The 24,331-nt window shown below is 34.5% G+C and overlaps 1 protein-coding gene across 1 annotated transcript; it reads right to left on the bottom strand.

The window, feature by feature from the left end:
• Positions 1–11,148: 11,148 nt before the first annotated feature.
• On the bottom strand, positions 11,149–15,381 carry LOC128244561 (uncharacterized). Its single transcript, XM_052962557.1, has one exon. The coding sequence runs from the start codon at positions 15,379–15,381 to the stop codon at positions 11,149–11,151; it is 4,233 nt and encodes a 1,410-aa protein (XP_052818517.1).
• Positions 15,382–24,331: the final 8,950 nt, after the last annotated feature.

Below are 24,331 nucleotides of genomic sequence, written 5' to 3'. Positions count from 1 at the left end.
TTTTAAAGCACTTTAAGCACTAAAACTCTCTTTAATAGACAATGCATTTCTGTAAACTATTTATGTAGACCACTTCTGCATAGTTATTTGAAATAAATATATTAATTGAAAAAAGTTATTCCTTATTCGAGTTTGAATAAGGAATACGGAACTAGTTCTTAATTCCTTATTCTATTTTTTTCGTGCATTACTTTATTTAAAAAGTTGTTTGACTTTCAAAGAAGGCAGGTGTCAGATATATCTACGCCCTATTTCTGACTGTATTAAGCTGGTTTCAGAGTAATGAGTGTACTGTGGCAACCCTTTAAGAGATTTCTTTGAAAGAATCATGACATTCACACATGATTTAATATGAGACTGTATTGTGGAAATATTGATAAAAGATCATTGATCATATTTGTGCAAAGATCTTGAAAGGTTTGTAAGGACAATTTTTAATTAATATTTTAATTCTTTTATAATTTCAGCTAATTTATACAGTGATATTTTCAAAATATCAGATGGAGGGAGTTATTGTGGACCATCAATCTCGGATACACTCAAAAGATAATTCATGCTATAGACGTTTAAAAATTCCGTCTGGACTAGTTTCGAAATATTACCAATAGTGTGCTGAATTAGGGTAAGGTTTAAGGTATGTATGCAAATCATACCAAACTTATCCAGTTTTGTGACATTTACCGATTGTATTTTACCCCATAGTGTTTTAACTTCATTAAGTATATATATATTGATTTTCAAACAATGAGGGACAATTGTTTTGTCTTCGAGGTGATACAAATATAATCTATGTGACATTTTTCGACTAGTTTGTGATTTTTTACCTATTATAAGTATATTTGTTATTATACCATTGCATGTTGTTGTTTTACACAATGTTTCTGACCATTAATGTTACTACACACGTGTCAATTTCTATATGGATATACATACAGAAACATATCCATTTGCGTGACATTTTTCGACTTTAATGCGCTTTCCTCTGCATATTACGACCAGCAATGGCTTTTGTTGTTTAGTCATCCATTTGATTGTCGTCTTGTCGCAGTTCCTATCCGTCGGTTAAATAATTGAACAAGTATAATATTTATTTCATCACTTGCATACATAAAAAATTATGTTATCAGGTCCCGCTGCTTTTTCAGATTTAAGGTGTTTAATAGAAAGTCTCACTTCATCTTCCTTATTGTCAGTATTCAATATAATATTCTTTAATCTCATCCAAATCTTCATCTGTTTCAACATCTATCAAATGTTCATTTTTGTCCGCCGCTTTATCATTTTTTAATAAACTACCAAAGTGCCTAACCAATTCTTTGGTTGATATGTTGTTATGGATGTCTCGACATTGTGTTAAACCATCAACGTCGATAACCTGACATCATTAGAATATATTATAGTAACAAATATCTAAAAATTATATATCCTAAAAGAAATGGATATCTTACAGCCTCAGGTGACAATAATGCGTGAACTCTTGTGTATAAAGTGAATTGGGAAGACATAATATGTCAATTATAAAATTGTTAATTTAAAAGTGTTAAATATGTGGTTAAAATCACAAAACTCATAAAAAACATTGTTGAAAAAAGGATAAGGGCCGAAAGTTATTCGAGGGCAAAAACATCACAAAGAGCTCGAAAAATGTCACAACGTTGCCTATATGTCGAACCTAAGTCAAAACCCAAGTTTAACATTGGTCGGGAAATCATAACTTGAAAACAATCGATGTGAGAACAAAAGATGCTTTTATTAAAGCAATAAAAAGGGTTAAATCAATCACCAGCAAAACAAATTAGTCAACAGGATAGTTTTAAAGACATTGAATCATGAAGTCGAATCAGTTTTAAAAGCTATAATCAATTTTAAAAACATATCAATCAGTCCTAAACATCGTCTGTAAATGTATGAATTGAGCATGAGCAACTGTTCTAATTTATCAAAAACACACTTGATAACCAGAAATCAAATATGGTTCACCCGTCTATAGCATGAAACTATATAGTGTACATGCAATAACAAAGAAACGAGGTGTGCGAAGTACTCTTGATGACGATCAATTAAATATAATTCATGATAGTCCAGTGACCCTGTGGCTGAAAATGCAAATAAAGGAAAGAGAAATGCACTGAAATAATTTTTGCACAATTTTGTTGTTTGATATCTGCTGTGTGTGAAAAAAAGTGCAAAATCTTTCTCTGAATCAAATGTGGATTTAGAAATAAAACCCCAAATGTAACTCTATTTAATAGATATTTTACAGCATCATAACATACCTAATATTAAGTCACGTCATAACGTTGTTAAACGTGATTTTGCATGTTAAAAAAATCCCTATTTAATACGTATTATACAGCATTATAACATACCTAATAATAAGTCACATCATAATGTTGTTAAACGTGATACAGAGTTAAAGAGATCAAAGTTAAAAACTGTAAACATAGATATGAATTTCTAGAATTTGTCTGTATCAAAAGTGGATTTAGCAATAAAACCCCTAAAAATACTCTATTTAATAGATAATATACAACATCATAACATACCTCATATTAAGTCACATCATAATGTTGTTAAACGTGATTTTGCACGTTAATTTTTTTTTGCTATTTGTCTATATCAAAGTATCCTTTAGCAATAGAAATATCAGAATAACTTTATTTATTAGATAGTAAACAGCACCATATCATATCTAATGTATAGACTCATCATATTTTGTTAATTATTATTTTTTGGGGCAAATGTTTAATGTAAACAAAAGTATGAGTTTCTGGGATTTGTCTCTATCAAAATTGGATCTAGCGATAGAAATATCAGAATAACTATATTAATTAGATATTGAACAACACCATAACATATCTAATGAATAGACCCAACATAATTAAAATTGCTAATTGTGATTTTTTGGATAAAATGGTAAAAAAAGTGAAGTATGAATTTCAGGGATTTGTCCATATCAAAATTAGATATACATATATAAATATCAGAAAAAAACTATATTTATTAGATAGTATACAGCACCATAACATACGTAATGTATCGACACATCATCTGTTGTGAAATAGGAGGTAAAAAGTTAAAATATGTAAGCAAAAGTATGAATTTCTGGTAATTGTCTACATTGAAATTAATTTTAGCAATAAAATGTACCTAATAGATAGAATACCTTATATATTGACACATCATCTTTAATGAAGTATAAGTTTTTGGGAAAAAAATAGAGTGGGAATTCCTTGAGTTTGCCAAGAACTGGACGAAATTAAGCTGAAAGGGTACCTAAGTAACTGTATTAAACTGCTCTACAACAAACTTAAGTTGCAGATTATCATAGAATGAGAAAGGTGATTATTTGGTTAAAGTGTTATATACTAAATAAAAATGAGCGTGAGAATTTCATGATGGAATTATGCGTTGACATATCAGAATAACTTTATCGTATAATTATCTTATACATGGATATAAATTGTAAAGTAATATTGCTAACTGTGAAAATTAACATTTAGGGAAAGAGGTTAAAATTATAAACAGAAGCTAATATTTCTGGAATAATTATTATTATTCTTATTCTTATTAGTATTATTTAAACTTATTCATCATTAGATATATAATCAATCATGACAAGGAAGTGAAGTCAACGTCATACAATGTTTAATATAACGGCGCATCGTTTTGCAGCAAAACCAAAGACGTTGAGATAAACAGAAATATGATATACGCACAACAAATTGGACTAAAAAACATTTATATGATTTTTAATCACGAGGACTTAGTTATTGCGTGGATGCTCACGAGAAATGAGCATATGTTAATGTGACGTCTGAACGTGTTAGAGGTTTGACAAGTGGTCGGGGTATGAATAAGACTTTAAATGTTGTTGGGATTCTGTCGCGACCTACATGCTGTGACATAAACAAAGATAGAAGTTTGTTACAATGCACTTGCAAGAAACATAATGTGAAGCAGATACGAAGAGAATAACCAGTGTAGTATCATCATATCAGGGTAATGCTAATGAAGCAAAACAGATTGGTGAAAATGTGGTAGCTAGAGTGTTTGGCAAAACTATGAAAGAATTCACGCTTATAAAGAAAGACACCGTTGTGCTTATGAATGACAATGTTGGTGTCAAAAGTTATGATGAAGTACTATTTGTTAAGTACGGTGTTGAATGTCATCAATACATAAAAGAGTTACTTATCGCAATGTGTTTTCATGACTGTCTGTTTCGTAGCTGATAAATAGTAATGTTCCGTTTGCTCGAATATAACCATTTTTTGAAGAGTGGTGTCCCCTTGACAAATACACAACTTTTTGTAAACAAATCTGTTTTGGTGATTTAATAATGAAAAATAGAATGGAATACTTTCTTCTTTAAAATATAAAGGACCCTTAGTTACAAGGTAACAATACAAACAAAATATTGGTTTGAAAACAGTAAAAATAATGACTTTGTAAAGCATTTCGTTAGACGATTAGATCGAAGTCACTGATGCGAATCGATGTTGTAAAACAGCTTACGTAGCAATTGGTTATCGATAAAGTTTGTTCAGTCTAGCAATATTATACTATAAGTATACGAGAGGGTGAAAGCAGCGTGAGTGAATTCGATAATAGCACAAATAGTATCAAACATTGTCGACAAAACGACGCAAAAAGAAAGCGAAGAAAGAAGGAAGCTAACACGGGAATACTGGTGAGATAGACGAAGCCTCAGAAATGACGAGAAACCCCCCAGAAAAGTCCATAGAAACACAAGAAATAAAAACTGTTTTAGAAAATGACGATTATGGAAATCTTACGGATTCACAACTGCTCTCTCTATTAATAAAAGTCAAGCAGAGCTGAAACATATGAATGAAAAATTGAATGAAGATGTATTAAAAAAAACCAGGCGTTAAAAGAGATTATTAAAGAGAACGTGAGTGAGGTGAAATCGGAACTCACCAAAGCGTTTGACGACAAGAAAAATCAAATAGTAGTTGGCTTATTGCTGGAATAAGAGTGAGGTTGTGCACACAAACTGGTTTAAACCACCAGTAAATTTACATTTTACTGACCGTTCCAAGGCGGTACCTAACAATTCTTGATAAACATACCAATTATTTATATATATATAGTATTTATGCACTGTGCTGTTTGTAGAGTTTTGTGCTGTTCTATGTTTCTTTTTTGTGATTTTGTGTTCTATGTCTTTGGCGTTTGCCCATTGCCACTACACCGGGTTTATGTTTAAACTTTTTGCTACTGAGCATGTTTTTGTAGCTTTTTGCATATATATTCAGAACGAAATACCTTTCATAATACATGTAGTTACCACTAGAATTCTTCCGGGCTATTTTTAGACATCAGAGCGTAATACCCTAAATGATGCATACAAGTAACACTAAACCCAACAATCCTTGATAAACATACCTGGTTTTATATATATAGTATGTATGCACTGTGCTATTTGTGGAGTTTTGTGATGCTCTTCCATGTTTCTTCTTTGTGATTTTTTTGTTTTTATGTGCTATGTCTTTGGCGTCTATCCAGTGCCATTAAACCGGATTTATGTTTAAACGTTTTGCTACTGAGCTTGTTTCTGTAGTTGTTCGCATAAACATTTAGAACATACGGTGTTTACACAAGAAGGTAGAATAAAAAAAACTTAAACAATACTCTAGAAGAAACAATGTTATCATTACGGGCATTTAAGAAAGCAATGAACCTGAAACTCCAGAAACAACAACACAATCTTTTGTAAAAAATTTAAATGAGAAACTTGAAAGTTTAAATTTACATAAAAACTATATTGATATGTGACAGCGACTTTGTAGGTCTGGACCAAAACCAAGTCATATTATTGTGAAGAACGTCTCAAAAATAAAACGCAATGACCTCATTAAACGCAGAAAAGAATTCAAAGGGACGATTAATTTTATAAACGAGTACCTCACAAGCCTGAATAGACACCTCTTGGGTACTATTAGGAAAACCCTACAAAACCCTGAACGTGGGACTGAAAGAGCATGGGCATGGGAACGGAAACTCTTTCATAAAAGACAAGACGGGAATATTCGCCTGATACAACACCGTTTTTGCAATAGTTGGATAGGTATCAAGTAGACTACACGCGTGAGGAAAAGTATTGGGAGCCACTATCTGTGACGCTCAGTGTACTCATGGAGGCTATCGATTGACTATCAACAGCAGTACGCTTATAAATACATGTGATTTAAACCGCTTAATATATTGAATAGTACCTTTTGATGTTATAATATAATGTTATTAATTAGGTGATTTCATATTGGCCTAGTTATTTGTCCGTGGTTAGCTGACCGAGGACAAATAACTGGGCCAATATGAATTTACCTAATTAATAAGTATTTTATTAATTAACTATTACTATTTTGGTTAAAAACATTCTCATAACTTACCTTTAGTCAACATTGAAGTCGTATTTATCCCTTATTCATTCATGGTGTCTGCAGATACCTATGAATAAAGCACTGTACATTGTAAGGAAGTATGTCTTTTCGTCTTAATTTCGTAAATCGTTTGCCACAACGTCAAATGTTTCACCTTCTTCGTCCATGTTGTCGGTGTACAAACTCATGATACTATCAAAACAGTAGGAAAACGAAAAACAAAATGGCTACCTTTAAAAATATTTTCCAGCATATTTGTCAAGTAAGGCGAGTTTCGACAGCCAATGAAAATGGCCCATTTTTCAAATCCTATATGAGGCGAGTTTTGTAGCCAATCAAATCGGAGGAAACTCATATTAGCCGACTTTTATTGATAATGGCCGAGTTTGATCGATATTGAGCGAGTTCTAGCATATATTGCCTTCAGTTGCCTGGTATTGGTACCGCACTTGTCTCGGTATCTCGTCAAAAAAGTGATACTAATATTTGATTAATAATATACAATACAATGAATGGGCTATAGAATTGTACGCGTATACAACTTAAAAAGGGTATTCAAAAATGCATGTGAACGTGTAAATGTATACAAGAATGACTTAACATTTTAATATATTTTTTTCGATACTTTTGTTTTTACCCATTATTGATTAACAAATATGCATTGTGCAATCACACACACCCAGCTTTAACTTTCCTTTTTTGAAAGGTCATGCTTAATTTAAATGAATATAGAATACGCTTATTTACTGACTGCAAATGACTTTCTAAATATAACACATTACAAATGCATGTGCAGGAGCCATACATGAGTACGACCTAAGTTATATGGACACTACTCTAAAAATTAACAGATAGACATATTTGAAAACTGTGGTTATATTCTTTCATCATATTGTCAAGAAAACCTTTTTCTGTGTAGTTTATAAAAGGATATACAAATGGTTTATACCAATGCCATATTGTAAGAAATGTTAGTTGTGTAACGATTCTGTGACAATTTACACTACCTTTCGCAAGGAATAGACGCAAAAATCAAAACCTACCTCGCATTACTACGTATTTATAATGAATTTGTGTGTTTACATTCTTGTACATGTTGTTCATTGACACACCTTAAATGAAAAGGTTATTTTACACAATGCATGTAATATGTTTTAAATGTGCAATAGAGCATTATATACTAAAATGACATACTTTTGTATATGTATTTCAGATTTTGTCTTTATGATTGAAAAAACTTAAGAATATCATACATTGCATTTTTTTCGTGCGGCAAATTAACAGCCCACATCCATTTTTCACCTATCATTTTTAATATAAATACATGAACATACTAAATGAAAACTAAAATATAACATCTTATCTAGAATTAAGGTGTTATTACAACAAACGCATCTAAATCAATTTGCGCAATGCAGTAAGCATAAATCAATCGTATTTAATGATTTCTAATACAACTGTGATGTAATTGACATGCAGAGAAATACACAAAAAGTATATAAATTAAAAAGTAACACAGTATTCAATCTGATATTAATTTGACACTATTATTCTCACACTATTTTTAACAACACTACATCGTGCTTTCTAGTTTACCTTTTTTGAAAACCCATATCATACTTCCTTTTAAATGAATATAAACATACGTTTACATACACCCTGAATAGATATCAATAAAACTCACCTTATCTCTTATATAAATAGCTAATATTTGTTACGCATAGTTTAAAAAGCAATTAAAAATAAAAAAGGATCTAGTGGTTTTAAGAAAAAACACTAATACATACAATCTACATTTTTTATAATGCGTTATGATTTCTTATTACAATGATTTTGAACTTGATATGTTTTGGCATATGGAGACGAAAATAGCAACACTTAATGTTTGTGGTTTAGGCAATTATCAGAAACGGAAACACATGTTTGAATGGCTTAAGGGGACTGTACACCAGATTGGCACAAAGAAAAGTTTTTTTCTGTAATGAATCCCAGGACAATTTTTAAATAAAATGTTTTCATCTTTGATATCATAATTGTAAAAAATAATACCAAAATGTAAAAACAATCGTGTCGGACACCGGGTTTGAACCGGTGTCGCCAAAACTGCAATCCAGTGTTGTATCCACTGTGCTACGAAGGCTTACCCGTAACGTTTGGAATACTTAAGCTATATACCTTACTTGGTAATATTACGTGATAACATCGACCAGCCAATCACGCATAAGGAATGAATTCAACTAGGTAGACATACCTTGTAATATATTTTAATGGAAAAAATACGAAAAAACTGCGAAAAATGAATTAATTGTAAACTATGTGGTACTTCAGTTAGTAAATTTCAATGCATTGTACACATCGATACCAAGTTTATGTCAGTTTTCGATAATTTTCATTTGTTTTCGCTATTTTATCATCTGTGAGACAGGCCTTCTGTAAGTTCATTCACACATCTTTCTCGCTATTTCATCGTACGGAGTACAGCCCCTTTAAAACAAACCATTATGATATATGTATGCTTCATGAAGTACAATGTCAAAAGGAATAGATTCAAATAATGAGAACAGAATGGGGGCTGATTTCATATTCAGCGGAAACAACTCAAAGAGTAAGGTTGTTACTTTTATCTTTAACCCCCAAAACAAGATTGAAATAAAACCAGAAACAGAATTGATAGAAGGTAGATTTTTTATTGTTGACAAAACAATACATGACCCAGAACTTTCATTGATAAACACATATGGGTCAAATAAAGATGAACCACAGCTGCTCTTACCGCTTGAAAACAATATTCTTAACAACAACGACAAAACAGTTATTATAGGGGGAGACTTTAACACAGTTTTAAACGAAAACTTAGAAAAAGAAAAATGGCAAAACTGGAACTCATTATAAATGCAGAGCAAATATATTCGAAATGTTAAGCTCCTCAAATTTAAGCGATGCATGGAGACTAAACCACCCCGAAAAAAATATAATTTACTTGGCACTCGAAAAAAAATCCCCACATCCACAGTAGACTTGACTAGTTCTTAGTTTCTGCTGACTTAATAAACATTAAAGAAGAAACCACTATAACGCCCGCCTATAAAACAGACCACTCACAAGTATCAATTAGATTAAACACGTTGAAGTTAAAACGAGGCCCGGGGTATTTCAAAATAAATAACTCTGTCCTATTAGACCCAATTTATCAAAACAGCATAACAAACAGCATCAAAGAAACGGTTAGTAATAACACCGAATGCAATATATATGCAAAAAGCTACAGAAACATGCTCAGTAGCAAAAGGTTAAAACATAAACCCGGTTTAGTGGCAATGGGCAAACGCCAAAGACACAAAATCACAAGCAAGAAACATAGAACAGCACAAAACTCTACAAACAGCACAGTGCATAAATATTATATATATATAAATAATTGGTATGTTTATCAAGAATTGTTAGGTACCGCCTTGGAACGGTCAGTAAAATGTAAATTTACTGGTGGTTTAAACCAGTTTATGTGCACAAACCTCACTCTTATCCCAACAATTCTTAATAAAGATAAAATGCAAAAGGTAAATCTCATCAAAGTATGCATTAACTTGTATAATGCCACCGCATCCATGGGAAGACGACGCATCTAGTTTAACCATTTATTCGTCATAGATATTGCGGTTAAAAACTGAAAATACACAAGGATACACTTAACAATATGACTGAAATCTTATTTAGGATACAGCATATCACATAGAAAAGAAACTTCTTAATAGTCAAATCAAATAATAGAAATTACACGTAATAGTATAAAATAACCTAGAGTACGAAACGAGTTACGAATTGAACGAGGTTGGGTACGAATCCAGCTTCGGAACGAATGTGAGGGTTTTCAGAGTATACGGTCAAAAACTAACTATACAGAAAGTTATAAGGAATAATATAAGACATATTGATACAGTAAACTTACACTGTGAGGGGCTATAGGACTAGAATTTGCTTGTTTTAGACTCGTGGTGCGGAGCGCACCCGACACGACGGAACGTCAAAAACCAAAACAATCGAGTAGCACACAACAGTTTACAAATCGACAGTGGTCTGTAAATAACCAGTAAAACTTAGCCCCGAGTATAACTTCAAATTATCAAATTTAAACAAGAAAACATTACTTAATACTGAATAAGGATTAATACTGAATAAAGATAATAGAAAACAAACATGGAACTTCAGTTCCAGTACACTCCCCGTCTGGTATTCTAATACCAAAATTTTAACCTAATACAACAGCATATATAGAGATTCACATATTAAACCTAAGACAAAAAAGCTATATCTTTGAACTTAATCACCTTAAAGTACAAGCCCTAATTAAACAAAACAAAATGACAAAGATACAAAGCATCAGTAAAGAAACTGAAATTATAAAGTTCCTACATTAGTGTTAATTTTAATAAAACTTCACTAACAAGTGTATATGAAAATACAAAAAATTGACCTACTTTTACAAAATAAAGAAATATAATATTACTCAAGTTTCTTAATATGAGAGTAATTATAATTGACTTCGACAGTTAAATATTGACTTTTAAAAACAATAGATGCAAACCCTAATTATTGCTTTAAACAATATTGAAGCCAATACATGTATCTTATAACAAATGAAAGCATGTATGCAGAACAATAAGACATATTCTAATCAGCACTCAAAATTGTCTTACTTTATGTTTGTGTATGTAGATAAACTGACTTATTTTGAGAAAGTACATCAATCCACTAGGAGTACCAACTCCGTGATTGGTCTAACATAATTTACACATTTTTTGTCTTTAACGATGCGTACTTCCACTGAACGAATGTTTGAGTCACTTCCACTTTGGAAGACACGAACAACGATCCCCAATGGCCAATGGTTTCGATGTTCTTCAACATCCTTAACAAGAACAACGTCTCCGGTTTTCAAATTTTCTAGAACACTTGGCCACTTTCGCCGTGTTTGCAAAGTTTGAAGGTATCCGTTACGCCACTGTTTCCAGAAAGTGTTTGCCATCACCTGAACGTACTTCCATTGCGCTTTGTATATGTCCCTCATACTCAGGGTTGAGTCCAATCCTTCCAAAGGTTCCTTCTTCTGGGTTAGCAGCATTCCCGGGGTCATCATTTCAGGATCGTCTGGGTCCGTAGAGATTGAAGCAATAGGTCGGGAGTTGATAATCGCACACACTTCACACATGAATGTACACAAAATGTAATGAGTCAACTTTTGCGCGTGTGTCTTCAAGAGCATAGAGTCTAGGATTCTACGCGTGAGTCCAATGATTCTCTCCCACACTCCTCCCATGTGTGACGAGTGTGGAGGGTTGAATTTCCAAGTTATCTTCGAGTCGTGAAGGTATTTCTTTACAGGTCCATCTTCTACACAAATGCCTTCGGCTTTGAGATCATCAAGCGCCCCAATGAAATTCGTACCACGATCTGATCGAACCTCTTTGACTGGTCCTCTTATGGCTACAAATCTTCTAAATGCATTTATGAAGGCTGAACTGCTTAACTCTTCAATAACTTCAATATGCACTGCCCTAGTACTCAAGCATGTGAAAAGCATGCCCCATCTTTTACTTTCTGCAAATCCGCCTCTGGTCTTGCGGGCAACAATGTGCCATGGTCCAAATGTATCTACGCCAATCACTGTAAAGGGAGCACTTGGAGTAACTCTGTCTTCAGGTAGGTCGGACATGTATTGACTTTGAAATTTACCACGCTGTCTTTTGCAGATGACACACTTATGAATAGTACTGGAAATAAGTCTCTTCGCACCAATAATCCAGAAGCCATTGTTACGCAAAGTGGATTCAGTAAGTAGTCTGCCTTGGTGTTGAACTTTCTCGTGGAAATGTCTCACAAGAAGAAGAGCTATGTGAGACTTCTTCGGGATGATGATTGGCTGTTTACTGATAGACGGAACATCTGCCTTTGTTAATCTGCCACCAACACGCAAGACACTTTTCTCGTCTAGAAATGGACTCAATGTAGACAGACTGCTACTTGCAGGTACAGCTCTCTTGCTCAACAATAACTGAATTTCCTCTTCATAACTGCTCTCTTGAACTATACGTACTATGAAGTTTTCTGCTTCAATGTGACTCGTAACCACATCAGGTTTTGCTACTTTTTTGTGATCTTTACACGACCTTTTCAAGAGCGCGAATGCTCTCACCAAAGACTGCCAAGTAGAAAACTTTTCAAACTTGCTAGTTATACTGGATTCAACGTTCACTGTTTTCCTTGTGAGAACTTCAGGTCGAATCTCACTGTCATTTTCAGGGTTGATCAGGTCATAGTTCTTGGACTCTTCGATGTTATCCTCTATCTGAAGCTCTTGATCTTTCAGAAGAGGAGGACCTTTAATCCACATACTGTCGCTAACATCTAGGCAAACTGGTCGACATCTGGTTGCACAATCGGCAGGATTACGGGTCGTTGAAACGTACTGCCATTGCTCTGGTGTAGATACATTCAATATTCTTTCAACACGATTGCTCACATACGTGTAGAACCTCCTAGTTTCGTTGCAAATGTATCCTAGCACCACTTTGCTATCAGTAAAGAATGTCATGGAAGCTATCGGTATGTCTAACTGCTTAGATATTATAACAGCTAACTCAGTGGCTAAAACTGCGCCGCACAGTTCTAACCTAGGAATACTATGTCCTTGTGTAGGGGCTAACTTAGCTTTTCCTAACAGAAACCCAGAACTGGATTCACCAACTTGGTCGATCACTTTCAAATAAGACACTGCAGCAATAGCTACTTCTGAAGCGTCTGAGAAGATATTCACTGAACTCTTCTTTGCTGTACTGAAGGAAATCGTAGTGTAGGCACGAGGAATAGCAATTGTCTCTGTGTTTTGTAAGGACTGCTTCCATTCTAGCCATCTCATCTCATGGTTTGGTGGGAGAGGAGCATCCCAGTCTACACCGGACGGTGTAGCTTCACGTAGTAGTATCTTGCCACTTATGGTTATCGGAGCGATGAAACCAAGGGGGTCATAGATACTGTTCACCATGGAAAGTACGCCTCTTCTGGTGAAAGGCTTGTTTTCCATTTCGATATTGAAGATGAAGGCGTCCTTCTTCAAGTCCCAGGCCAATCCGAGACTTCGCTGGGCAGGAAGAGGATCTACACTAAGATCTAGTGATTTTAAATCACCTCCAAGGTCTTCCTGAGGGAAGGCGTGCATTACAGCGACATTGTTTGATGCAATTTTATGTAGCCGAATGTTTCCACCATCACGTAAAGCTGTCTGAGTTCTTTTCACTGTAATTATTGCTTGATCAACAGTAGGCTTAGACGTTAAACAGTCATCTACATAAAAGTCCTTGTTAACCAGATTTTGAATGTCTTTTTCAGCAGTTTGTACAGCTTTGCGTAGACCATATGTAGCAACAGATGGGGAAGCACAGTTTCCAAATACGTGAACACACATTCTATATTCAATGAGTTCTTTGTCAGGATCATTATCTCTGTACCACAGAAAACGAAGGAAATCACGATGCTCATGAGTGACTCGAAAGCGATAGAACATCTGCTCTACATCGGCCGAAACAGCGACTTCGTCTCTACGGAATCTGAGAAGAATTCCTAGCAGGCTGTTTATCATGTCAGGGCCTGACATGAGAACACTGGTCAATGAGATATTCTGGTAGACTGCCGACGAATCGAATACACCTCTTATCTGCCCAGGTTTCTTCGGGTTGTAGACGCCAAATAGTGGAAGATACCAACACTCTTGTTGAATAGCACAGGGTGCAACTTCAGCAGCTCCGCTATCGATGACCTTGCCCATAAAGGTGACAAAATGCTGTCTCTTCACCGAATTGTTCTTCAAGCTATTATCTAGGATTTGAGCTCGGCGCCACGCCTGTGCTCTGTTGTTAGGTAGCTCGGGTCTGTCATCCTTGAACGGAAGAGGTGCAGTCCAGAAGCCATTCTGGTCACGTTCCATTTTAGAGTCCATAAGTTTTACAAACTGTTTGTCTTCTGCAGAGAGTCCAGTCGTATCGTCATCAACTGTTCGAACAAACAAGGTATCATCAAGCGACTGAAAATCAGGATCTTGATTTTCCTTTATATTCAGGTTGAATTGGCATGGTTTGATGTGTGTGCCTCTGCCATCGGGCATGATGTAGGTCTTGTACACGGAGACATCTTCGTTTGTGTGCACACGCCCTGAACACACCTCTCCCACTATAACCCAACCAAGCGCTAACTTTTGAGCGAACGGAGTGCCACGGGATCCAATGGCTTGGTCCATAACATGGTGGGCTTCAGGAACATCACGTCCTATAAGAAGCTGCACCTTGCAGTCTCCTTGTAGGTTAGGAATTGTATCCGCAATGTGGTTCAGATGACTATACGCTCTTGCCACGTCTGGAGTGGGTATCTCTGATAGTTCGTTTGGAATATCATCGCACTCTATGACTCGAGGAACATCAATCTCTGTGGAACCATCAATCGATTTAATACATATATCGTTAGTGCGTCTACCAAACTTTGTAGCACGGCCATTGCATGACGACAACGTGTACGGAGTGGTCTGTCCATAAATACTCAATTTATCAAATAGTTCGCCAGTACCCAAGCTACAGTTGCTTTGATCGTCAATGATAACATATGCCCTGACAGCCTTTTCAAATTGACCTTTTGGATATATGTCGACAAGAACAGTTTTACTACACGACCTTCCGATGAGTGTATCGCCACACAAAGTCGTGCACTTTGCTGTAACGTCCTGTTGGTTCTGCGTCTCCCCGCCGTGAAGTGCCGCAACGTGACCTTTTCCACAAATGGAGCATTTCACGGCAACTCGACAGTCCCTTGCGTAGTGTTTAACTGAATCTAAACACTTGAAACAAATGTTCTTCTCTCTAACAAATCGTTTTTTTCTCTTCCAATGTTTTTTGAAGAAATGTTCTACATTGCAACAAGGAGTGCTGTGCATTGTGTATAGGGCAACGTTTTATGGTAACTGCATTTTGATCAGTGTTGGTTTCCTTTTCTTTGGGTAGAGATTGGACTTCTTCAGTTTTTCTTGCAAATACTTTAAATGGTTTGGAAATTTCAGGCTTTTGTTCACACATGTATTGGAAGGCTGGATCGTTTTTGGTTCTGCTTATTTCCCTCACAAAATTCACAAAGAAGCTGAACGGTGGAAACATAACTTGGTGGTTGTGTTTGTACTGAGATGCTCTATTTGTCCATTTATCCTGTAGGTTGTATGGTAGTTTGGAAACTATGGGATTCACTCCGGACGATGAATCGAAATATGAAAACATCATTGTGTACACAGGATTAGCTTTTAGATATTGGATCTCACACAAAATGTCTAACAGGTCGTAGAGCCTTTTGTAGTCTTTTGATATTTTTGTGAAACTATTCAATTTCTTTTTGATAGAAACCTCAACCAACTCTGGCCTTCCATACATTTCTTCAAGGCGAATCCAAATTTCGTCCCTAGCATAGCTCGGCTCATGGGCATTTGCCGTTTTGATGCTTATGGCATATTTGGATGATTCCGCACCAAGATATTTGATAAGTAGATCTGTTTCTTCTGCAGGTGATGCGTCCAGTTCATTCATTACTGATTTGAAAGTACCTTTCCAAGATTGGAATGTCTCTGGTGCATCTCTGAAATTAGACAACCTTGCAACTAAAAGGTCCTTTTTTAACAAGAATTTTGTTATGTCCATGGGAAAGTTTACATAGCTTCTTGTGGCATGTGCATGTGTCACAGGATCAATGTTAAGGTACCGGACTACCTTCTCTTTGGGATTTTCAAACTGAACTGGTAACTGTTTATCTGATTTACTAGTTTCACTGCTTGAGTCACTTGTGTCTGCATTCTCTTGTTTGACTTTAAGCAGATTTAACTCAGCTTCAATCTCTGTTCTTTTCCTGATTTCACTTGCTTGTTCTATTTGAAACCTTTCTTCTATCGCGGCCTTTTCTCTTAATAACTGAAATTCTTTTTCCGCATATTCCATCTTTCTCCTGTAGACAGAACTTGAACTTTTCTTCGAACTTTTAACAGACATTTTTTCGCTAAACAATACAATCAAGTGGTCAATGTGGTTCATAAATTGAGTTATAACCTTTCTTATCTCTTTTCCATGTTCATGTAACTCTGTAAATTGTTTTGTACTGTCTTCTGTGCCAGTTCGCGTCAAATACTCTTCAAATTCACCATAAATGTTTTCAAACTTTGCTGTTAAGTCTAAAAGTTCCTTTTTCCTTTCTGTCAAAACTTTAATATCACTTTCATCAATTTGTTTTGCTATGCAAACGTTTATATTATCTTGCATCGACTTGATCTTAGCTGTGTAGGCGTCAACTTTTTCTTCATATTGCGCCATTGCTTTTGGCGTAAGCGTTCTTATTCTTTTCATTTACAGGTAGTAGAACTTGCGATGACTTGCCAATACTCGAAACAGTTGCAAACTCCACTTGCCAACAGTTTTTTAACTATAATGCCACCGCATCCATGGGAAGACGACGCATCTAGTTTAACCATTTATTCGTCATAGATATTGCGGTTAAAAACTGAAAATACACAAGGATACACTTAACAATATGACTGAAATCTTATTTAGGATACAGCATATCACATAGAAAAGAAACTTCTTAATAGTCAAATCAAATAATAGAAATTACACGTAATAGTATAAAATAACCTAGAGTACGAAACGAGTTACGAATTGAACGAGGTTGGGTACGAATCCAGCTTCGGAACGAATGTGAGGGTTTTCAGAGTATACGGTCAAAAACTAACTATACAGAAAGTTATAAGGAATAATATAAGACATATTGATACAGTAAACTTACACTGTGAGGGGCTATAGGACTAGAATTTGCTTGTTTTAGACTCGTGGTGCGGAGCGCACCCGACACGACGGAACGTCAAAAACCAAAACAATCGAGTAGCACACAACAGTTTACAAATCGACAGTGGTCTGTAAATAACCAGTAAAACTTAGCCCCGAGTATAACTTCAAATTATCAAATTTAAACAAGAAAACATTACTTAATACTGAATAAGGATTAATACTGAATAAAGATAATAGAAAACAAACATGGAACTTCAGTTCCAGTACAACTTGAGAAAACTTATCAATAAAAAAAATAATAATACTTTTTATTTTGCCAAACCTTGAGCAGAAACGCGCTGAAGGAAAATCAATAAATACTCTAAAGGTTAAAAATGAGAGAAAAAAAGGTATAAAAAAATCATAAACGAGAAAGTGCGATATGATACAAAATTATACCCTGAAGATAATAAAATTAAAAAATACGACATGAAACCCCTTACAGAACACTTAAAGAAAATTAAAAACATGCATGTGAAGGCCTTTTGACCAGCAAGGAATGTGAACTAGCCCTAAAAGATATGCAAAACAATAAGAGTACGGGTTCTGATGCATTAACTGAAGAATTTTATCAATCCTTTTGTAAAGATTTACAACAATACCTTATTAAATCACTTAACTTTCACTCATTCACTACAGGACAATTAACACAACTTCAGAAACAGGGGCTAATAACACTCTTACCGAAACTAAATAAGTACCTTGATGAATTTAGTAATTGGAGACCCATTACTTTACTAAACGTAGATTATAAAATAGCAACTTAACCCATACACAGTCGAATATTAAAAGTTTTACCATCAATTATAAGTCATAAACAATCTGGGTTTGTTAAGGGTAGATATATAGGAGAATAATTGGTGGGTAATTTTTGAAATCATAGAATATTAACAAGAAAACAAAAAACCAGGACTCTTATTTTTTGCCGACTTTGCTAAAGCTTTTGACGGCTTAAACCACAGTTTTATCCTTGAATGCATAAAATCATTGAAGTTTGGACCAGATATTTTAAAATGGGTAACCCTATTGTACAACAACATTTAGAGTCTGATAAATAATAATGGACGTATATAGCAGTCATTTGGACTAGAAAAAAAGGCGTTCGACAGGGCTGCCCGTTTTCGGCGACATTGTTTATAATTTGCTTTCAAACATTATCTAACTATATTGCACTAAACTATGACATAATAGGAATTAAAGTTAATGCCAAAATTATAAAGAAAACCTTTTTTTGCCGATGATTCAACATTTTTCAATAATGGTGACAAGAAATCCTTTGAAACACGTTTACAAACCTAGAAATGTTCTCAAAATGATCAGGCCTAAACCTGAACACCAATTAATCAATCATTATGAGGTAGGGATCATTAAAAAACTCAAATATACAATTTTGTAATACCAAAACATATGTATGGACACCTGCATATGCTACCATTTGGTTTAAACAATATTTAGTTCGATATAATATTTACAATTAGTTTAGTTCTACAAATTTGAGCATAATCCAAATACAAAGACCAAATACGTAATGCATTGAAACAGAAAAACATGTAAATTATGCACAAAATGATAGTGTACACAGAATTGAGAAGAAAGCCTTGAGGCTTATACTATGTCTCTCTTCTGTAAGTCATTCACGCTGCTAGGCTGGTGCGCAAGTTGAAGTGACTTGAATAAATATAATCTTATAGTCGTATGGTGCAAACTATGCTGTGTAAAAACAAGTTGTTTTAGTTTGTAATCAATTAGTTAGAAGGAAGAAAGGATAAAGGTTGAAGAAAAAGAAGGTGTGATAAGCAAAGTGGTATAGGGACTGGTCAGATCGGGATCGGGATAAGGTTTGTTGGAAATTGTACTCAAAAACGTTTAGAATGGCGTATATAGTTCTAGAAGTGGTCAAAGATAAGTTTGTTCGTTTGATTTGAAGCTTCCTTCGATCCAAAGAGTAATAGTGGAAGAGACAAATGACCAACGGTGGATAACTGACCAATGAGATAATTTCGTTGGACGTTATACAATGGACAGGTGAAGAAAAAGTGGAAAGTGTCCTCAATTTCACCGCATTGACAATTAGGACTGTTGACAATTTTTTTTGAGAATAGATGCTCGTTAAGGTTACTACAGTGCATACGCAACCTCGCGTGATTGGCACAAGATTTGCGGTCACCTTCGTAGTAGAAGTCAGGAACTTGCTTTATGTTCTTATTAAGTTTGTATTTGAAAGAGGGCACGGATGGCGATGAACGAACTTCTTGCGGGAGTGCGTTCCATGCGGATATAGTTGATGGCAGAAATGAACTCGTCAACAGCTGTGATTTGCATGAAATGTTTCGAAGGTTAGCTGCATTTCGAAGGTTATACGAAGTAGTGTCGCCAACTCTTGTTGGAATCAGAGTAGTTAGATATGCTGGTGCAAGAGAGTGAAACATCTTGTAAAATAGGATAAGTTTATGTTTACGTCACCTTTCTTTGAGTGGCTCGATTCCAGTTTCAACATAAAGATTTGTCAAAGATACTAAACGAGTTACACCGGATATAATTCTGGCCGCCTCATGTTGAACTTTTTCTAAGTCATCCTCGTCAGCTTGCGTCAGATTATTCCAGACAACATCGGCATATTCCAACAAAGGCCTAATGAATGTGAAATACAGAACCTCAAGCGATTTACGATCAAGAACGTATTTGAATGATCGCATGAAGTGAATTCGCTGCCAAGCCTTCTGTTTGACGGATTGAATATGATCGTGCCAGGAGCAGGTGCTAGAAAGCGTGACGCTCAAGTGTTTATGAGTTGTAACTTCAGATATTTCTGTATTATTCATGAATATTGAGGGGTGTATATGCCTATTAGACTTTCTGGTGAATAATAGCGATTTGGTTTTTGCAGGATTTAATGTAACAAGCCATCTCTCAGCCCACATATGAATTTTGTCTAGGTCATTAGTAAGTTGCTGTGCAGCAGATACGGGGTCTTCGACAATTATATATAAGGTTGTATCATCTGCGAAGAGTCGAATATGTGATTGTATATCACCAACAATGTCGTTAATGTAAATCATTTTAGGAATGACATTTACAAATGATAAAAATGCAAATATTACAAGAAATATTGATTAAAAAATTCAAGGGTTTAGAAACGTATTAAAACAATGGCACCACAGAAAACTGTCACTGATCGGAAAAGTTACGGTAATTAAAACATTTGCTTTACCTAAGCTCATTTATCCATTTACTGTACTAGCTAATCCAACTGAACAAATTATAGATGATATAAAAAAATACATATTTGATATTATGTAGGCTGGAAAACCGGATAAAATAAAAAACAAAAACAAATATCCTTTACCAAGACTATGAACACGGTGGTCTAAAGCTTGCAGATATAGAATCATTTTTAAACTCAATTAAAGCATTATGTATGAAAAGATATATAGACCCATCAAATAATGGAGACTGGAAAATATTCTTCCATAGAAAACTAAAGAACTACGGTCATGAACACCTACAGGAATCAGATTTTGATCAAACAGTTATAAATTATATAACACCTTTCCTAAATGATGTACCAAAATCCTGGTTAAAAATAAAATCCACATTTTATGAAGAGAAGTCGAAAATAAATGTAAGTAAAACAATAAATTGGAATAACAAAGAGATAAAACAAAACGGTAATACACTGTATTTTATGGAATGGCATCAAAAAGGCATACAATTCTTCGACTACCGGGTAAATGAGTTTTACAGTTTTGAAGAAATACAACGCTTATACAACAAAAATAAAAACGATTTCTTAAAATATCTGACACTAGTTAATTGTATCCCAAATCATTTGAAAACAAGATTAAATCCGAAAATATCAGTCAAAACAGACCACCAAAAAATACAGATAGGATAAAGGAATCGAAACAAACAAATAAATTTCTATATTCGATACACAAAAAAAATAAAATAAAGCCATCATCAGAAACTAAATGACAACTTACATTCCCAAATATAGAAATATAGAAAATATCGGAAACCCTAACCCTAACCCATCTTCGGGCGATTATCGCATAATGGTTAGCAGCAACCAATCATTAACCTCTAAATAGTCATTTTCTAGGATTCAAAGAAGCGCAATTGTTGTCTCGCACCTTGTGAATCTATGTTGGCTAACATTACTTAACAAATAGCTTCTCCTTTTTTTTGACCAATTTCATTTCCAAAACAAATGGCCGCTCGATACCTACACCAGAATAAAAAAACCTGAAAAACACCGCTCAAACCACTAGGATATTTGAAGATCTAACATTGAATGTGTTAGGATAAAAACAACGCCTTCTTGTGAAATAATTCAACATTGGCACCTTCAAGACTTGTAAGATATTAACATATTTCTCTTAAAACAACAGGGTCTCAAAACTTTTCTGCAAAGTTGTCAATTTTCCACTGGTCGTAAAGTAAACATGACATTTTGGTTACTGGTATGTCATTGTTGCCCATAAAAGCCATCCAGTCCGTAGGAGTTCTTGTTTCGGGACCAGAAATCAAGAATGTTGGCGCAGTTCTTTTTTTGCATTCAACTTACTTGAATAAATCAGGGTAATCGACGAGCTTTGAAGTGTTGCATTGCCGACAAATATATGTGCAACATCCTCACATGGTTTTAAAAGGCACTCTATCAGCAGTTTCTATGGACCATGAAACTTGACCATAGGAAAAGGGCAGTTTTGTTCACAATTAGATTGTAAATGAACCCTTCCATACTTGCCTGGCCCGTAACATGAGCTCAATTTTAAATCCAATTTATCTTACAAAATTTAGTTCCCCCTTATTTATCAATTTATGTTTATGTTTGTAAACTGCATTAAAATGAATTTTCACGCTGTATTGAGAAAAAATTAAAAATATATATTTGATAAACCTTTTTACAATATATGTTGAACAAATACATATGTTTTCATATTAGTGTGCTTTAACATTAAATTGATTGCAAATCTATTTGATTTAACTCATTGTATACATGAAACTTAATAATAATATTCAAATCTCTGTCTAAGAAACGTAATCATGGTTACGTAGGTTTTATCACTGGTTCAAATTAGAAATGAAACCAGACTATAAGGTGTGTATAACTAAAGTGATTTATTGTGTAAAGGGTATTCATAGTTTACCAGCATCAATCGTTTTTATGCAAAATATAGCTAAAAGTAACGTAAATTACACTCGCGTTATCTGCACAACCATATTAAAGTTTAGGGATTTATTTATGAAATTGTCTAATACGTATTTAAAATATAGAATACCTCTTTCATCAAGCAAAATATCATGACCTTATTTGTATAAGCACTCTGTGTAACATATTATTTCCATAAAAACGTTGCTTTTTATGTTATGTTTTAACAGTAACGTAATTTACACCGATTCGCGCGGTATGAATTAATTAGAAAACCTTCATAGAACTAAAGAACGATGATTTACCGATTTTAATCTGATAAACAATCAGAATACATGGAAGAAATAGTACAGATAAAACTTAAAAGTAACGCAGTTAAATAGTCCGTTACTCACTTATGCTCGCTCCCCCAGAACGTAAACATATCTCATTGTGTGGCGTTTTGCTTAAGCTTTAAGAAAATCTCCCTGGGTAGAGCAGAATCAATTGGCAGCTTAGGGTCTTAATCTTTTTATGATTTATAATAAACTGTTCAACACATTAGTCGCACCCATACTAAACCATGGCGCTGAAATAATTGGATATCACGAACGTAAAGACATCAAACAAATCCATAACAAATACTGCAGAAAACTATTATGTGTAAAAATCGACAAATATAGACGCATTAAATGGCGATCTAAGGATACTTCCAATGGAAATACAAATGAAAATCATTCTGAATAAATACTCGTCTAAATGACTTAAAAGTGACTAAAACTCTATATTATTCAATTCGTATAGAATGTTAAAAAGTACAGTGGACAATGGATCGATAAATAAAGTCAACTGGGCATTTCATATAAAACGCATGCTACAAGAATGCAGAATGAATGACATATAGGTAAACCAAACGAGAACTTAAATTAACACTACAAAATTATTCAAAGAATAACAGATATTTATAAACAATCATGGTACTCAAGAATAACAACTCAAGAAAAAAGTTAAAACATACTGTCTATTTAAACACAATTTTGCTCTTGGAATCTAAACCGAATTAAATGTAAAAAATACAGAATAGCGTTAACAAAATTTAGAACCAGTTCTCACACACTACAAATAGAAACGGGGAGATATAACAATGTACCAAGAACAAAGAGAATTTGTACACACTGCAGACAAAACCAAGCAGAATCGGAATACCATTTTCATTTAGTATTCTCAAAATTCTGGGATATACGTAAACAGTTTCTTAAATCATACTATTGCCACTGGCCTAATATACACAAGTTTGCTAAATTAATATGCGAAGAAACCATTTACACAACCATGAATATGGCAAAATATATATACGATGCAAATAACCTCAGAACTTAACACACATGACATCATTATTCAGTTTCACCAGATTTACCGACCGACATACAGATTGGTGCCCTAGCATTTTGCGACAGTTGATGCTCTTGTTTATTTTATTTTTAAAGTAATCTATGAAATGTCTCGTTTGCTTTTTGAATCGACATACGTGTCATCACAACTAAACGTGACCTTAAACACCATAATATAACCGCAACGTCCAGTCACATCTAGATAACGGCTGCCATAAACAGCATGATATACAAGCCGATCTGGATGCGATATCCCATCTCTTATCGAATAGACTTTTTTGAGTGTAAAGCATATATACACGGAAAACATGTTTCCGATCGAATTGTTCGGCAAAAAAAACTTGACGCCAGTCAAAAAAGTACTTTTTTCAGTTTCGTTCGGTACGACGCGGTCGGTATGACGCAGACGGTATAACGGCGTCGGGGATTTTAAATTTGGTACATTCCGCAACCAAGCAGTGGTCCAAGTCATATTTTAGCTGGGTGAACGGCCGTATACTGATA

The sequence above is a fragment of the Mya arenaria genome, chromosome 8 (assembly GCF_026914265.1).
Source record: "Mya arenaria isolate MELC-2E11 chromosome 8, ASM2691426v1".
NCBI lineage: Eukaryota > Metazoa > Mollusca > Bivalvia > Myida > Myidae > Mya > Mya arenaria.
The sequence above is the reverse complement of the archived record's forward strand: the minus strand, read 5'-3'. Positions and strand labels throughout refer to the sequence as shown.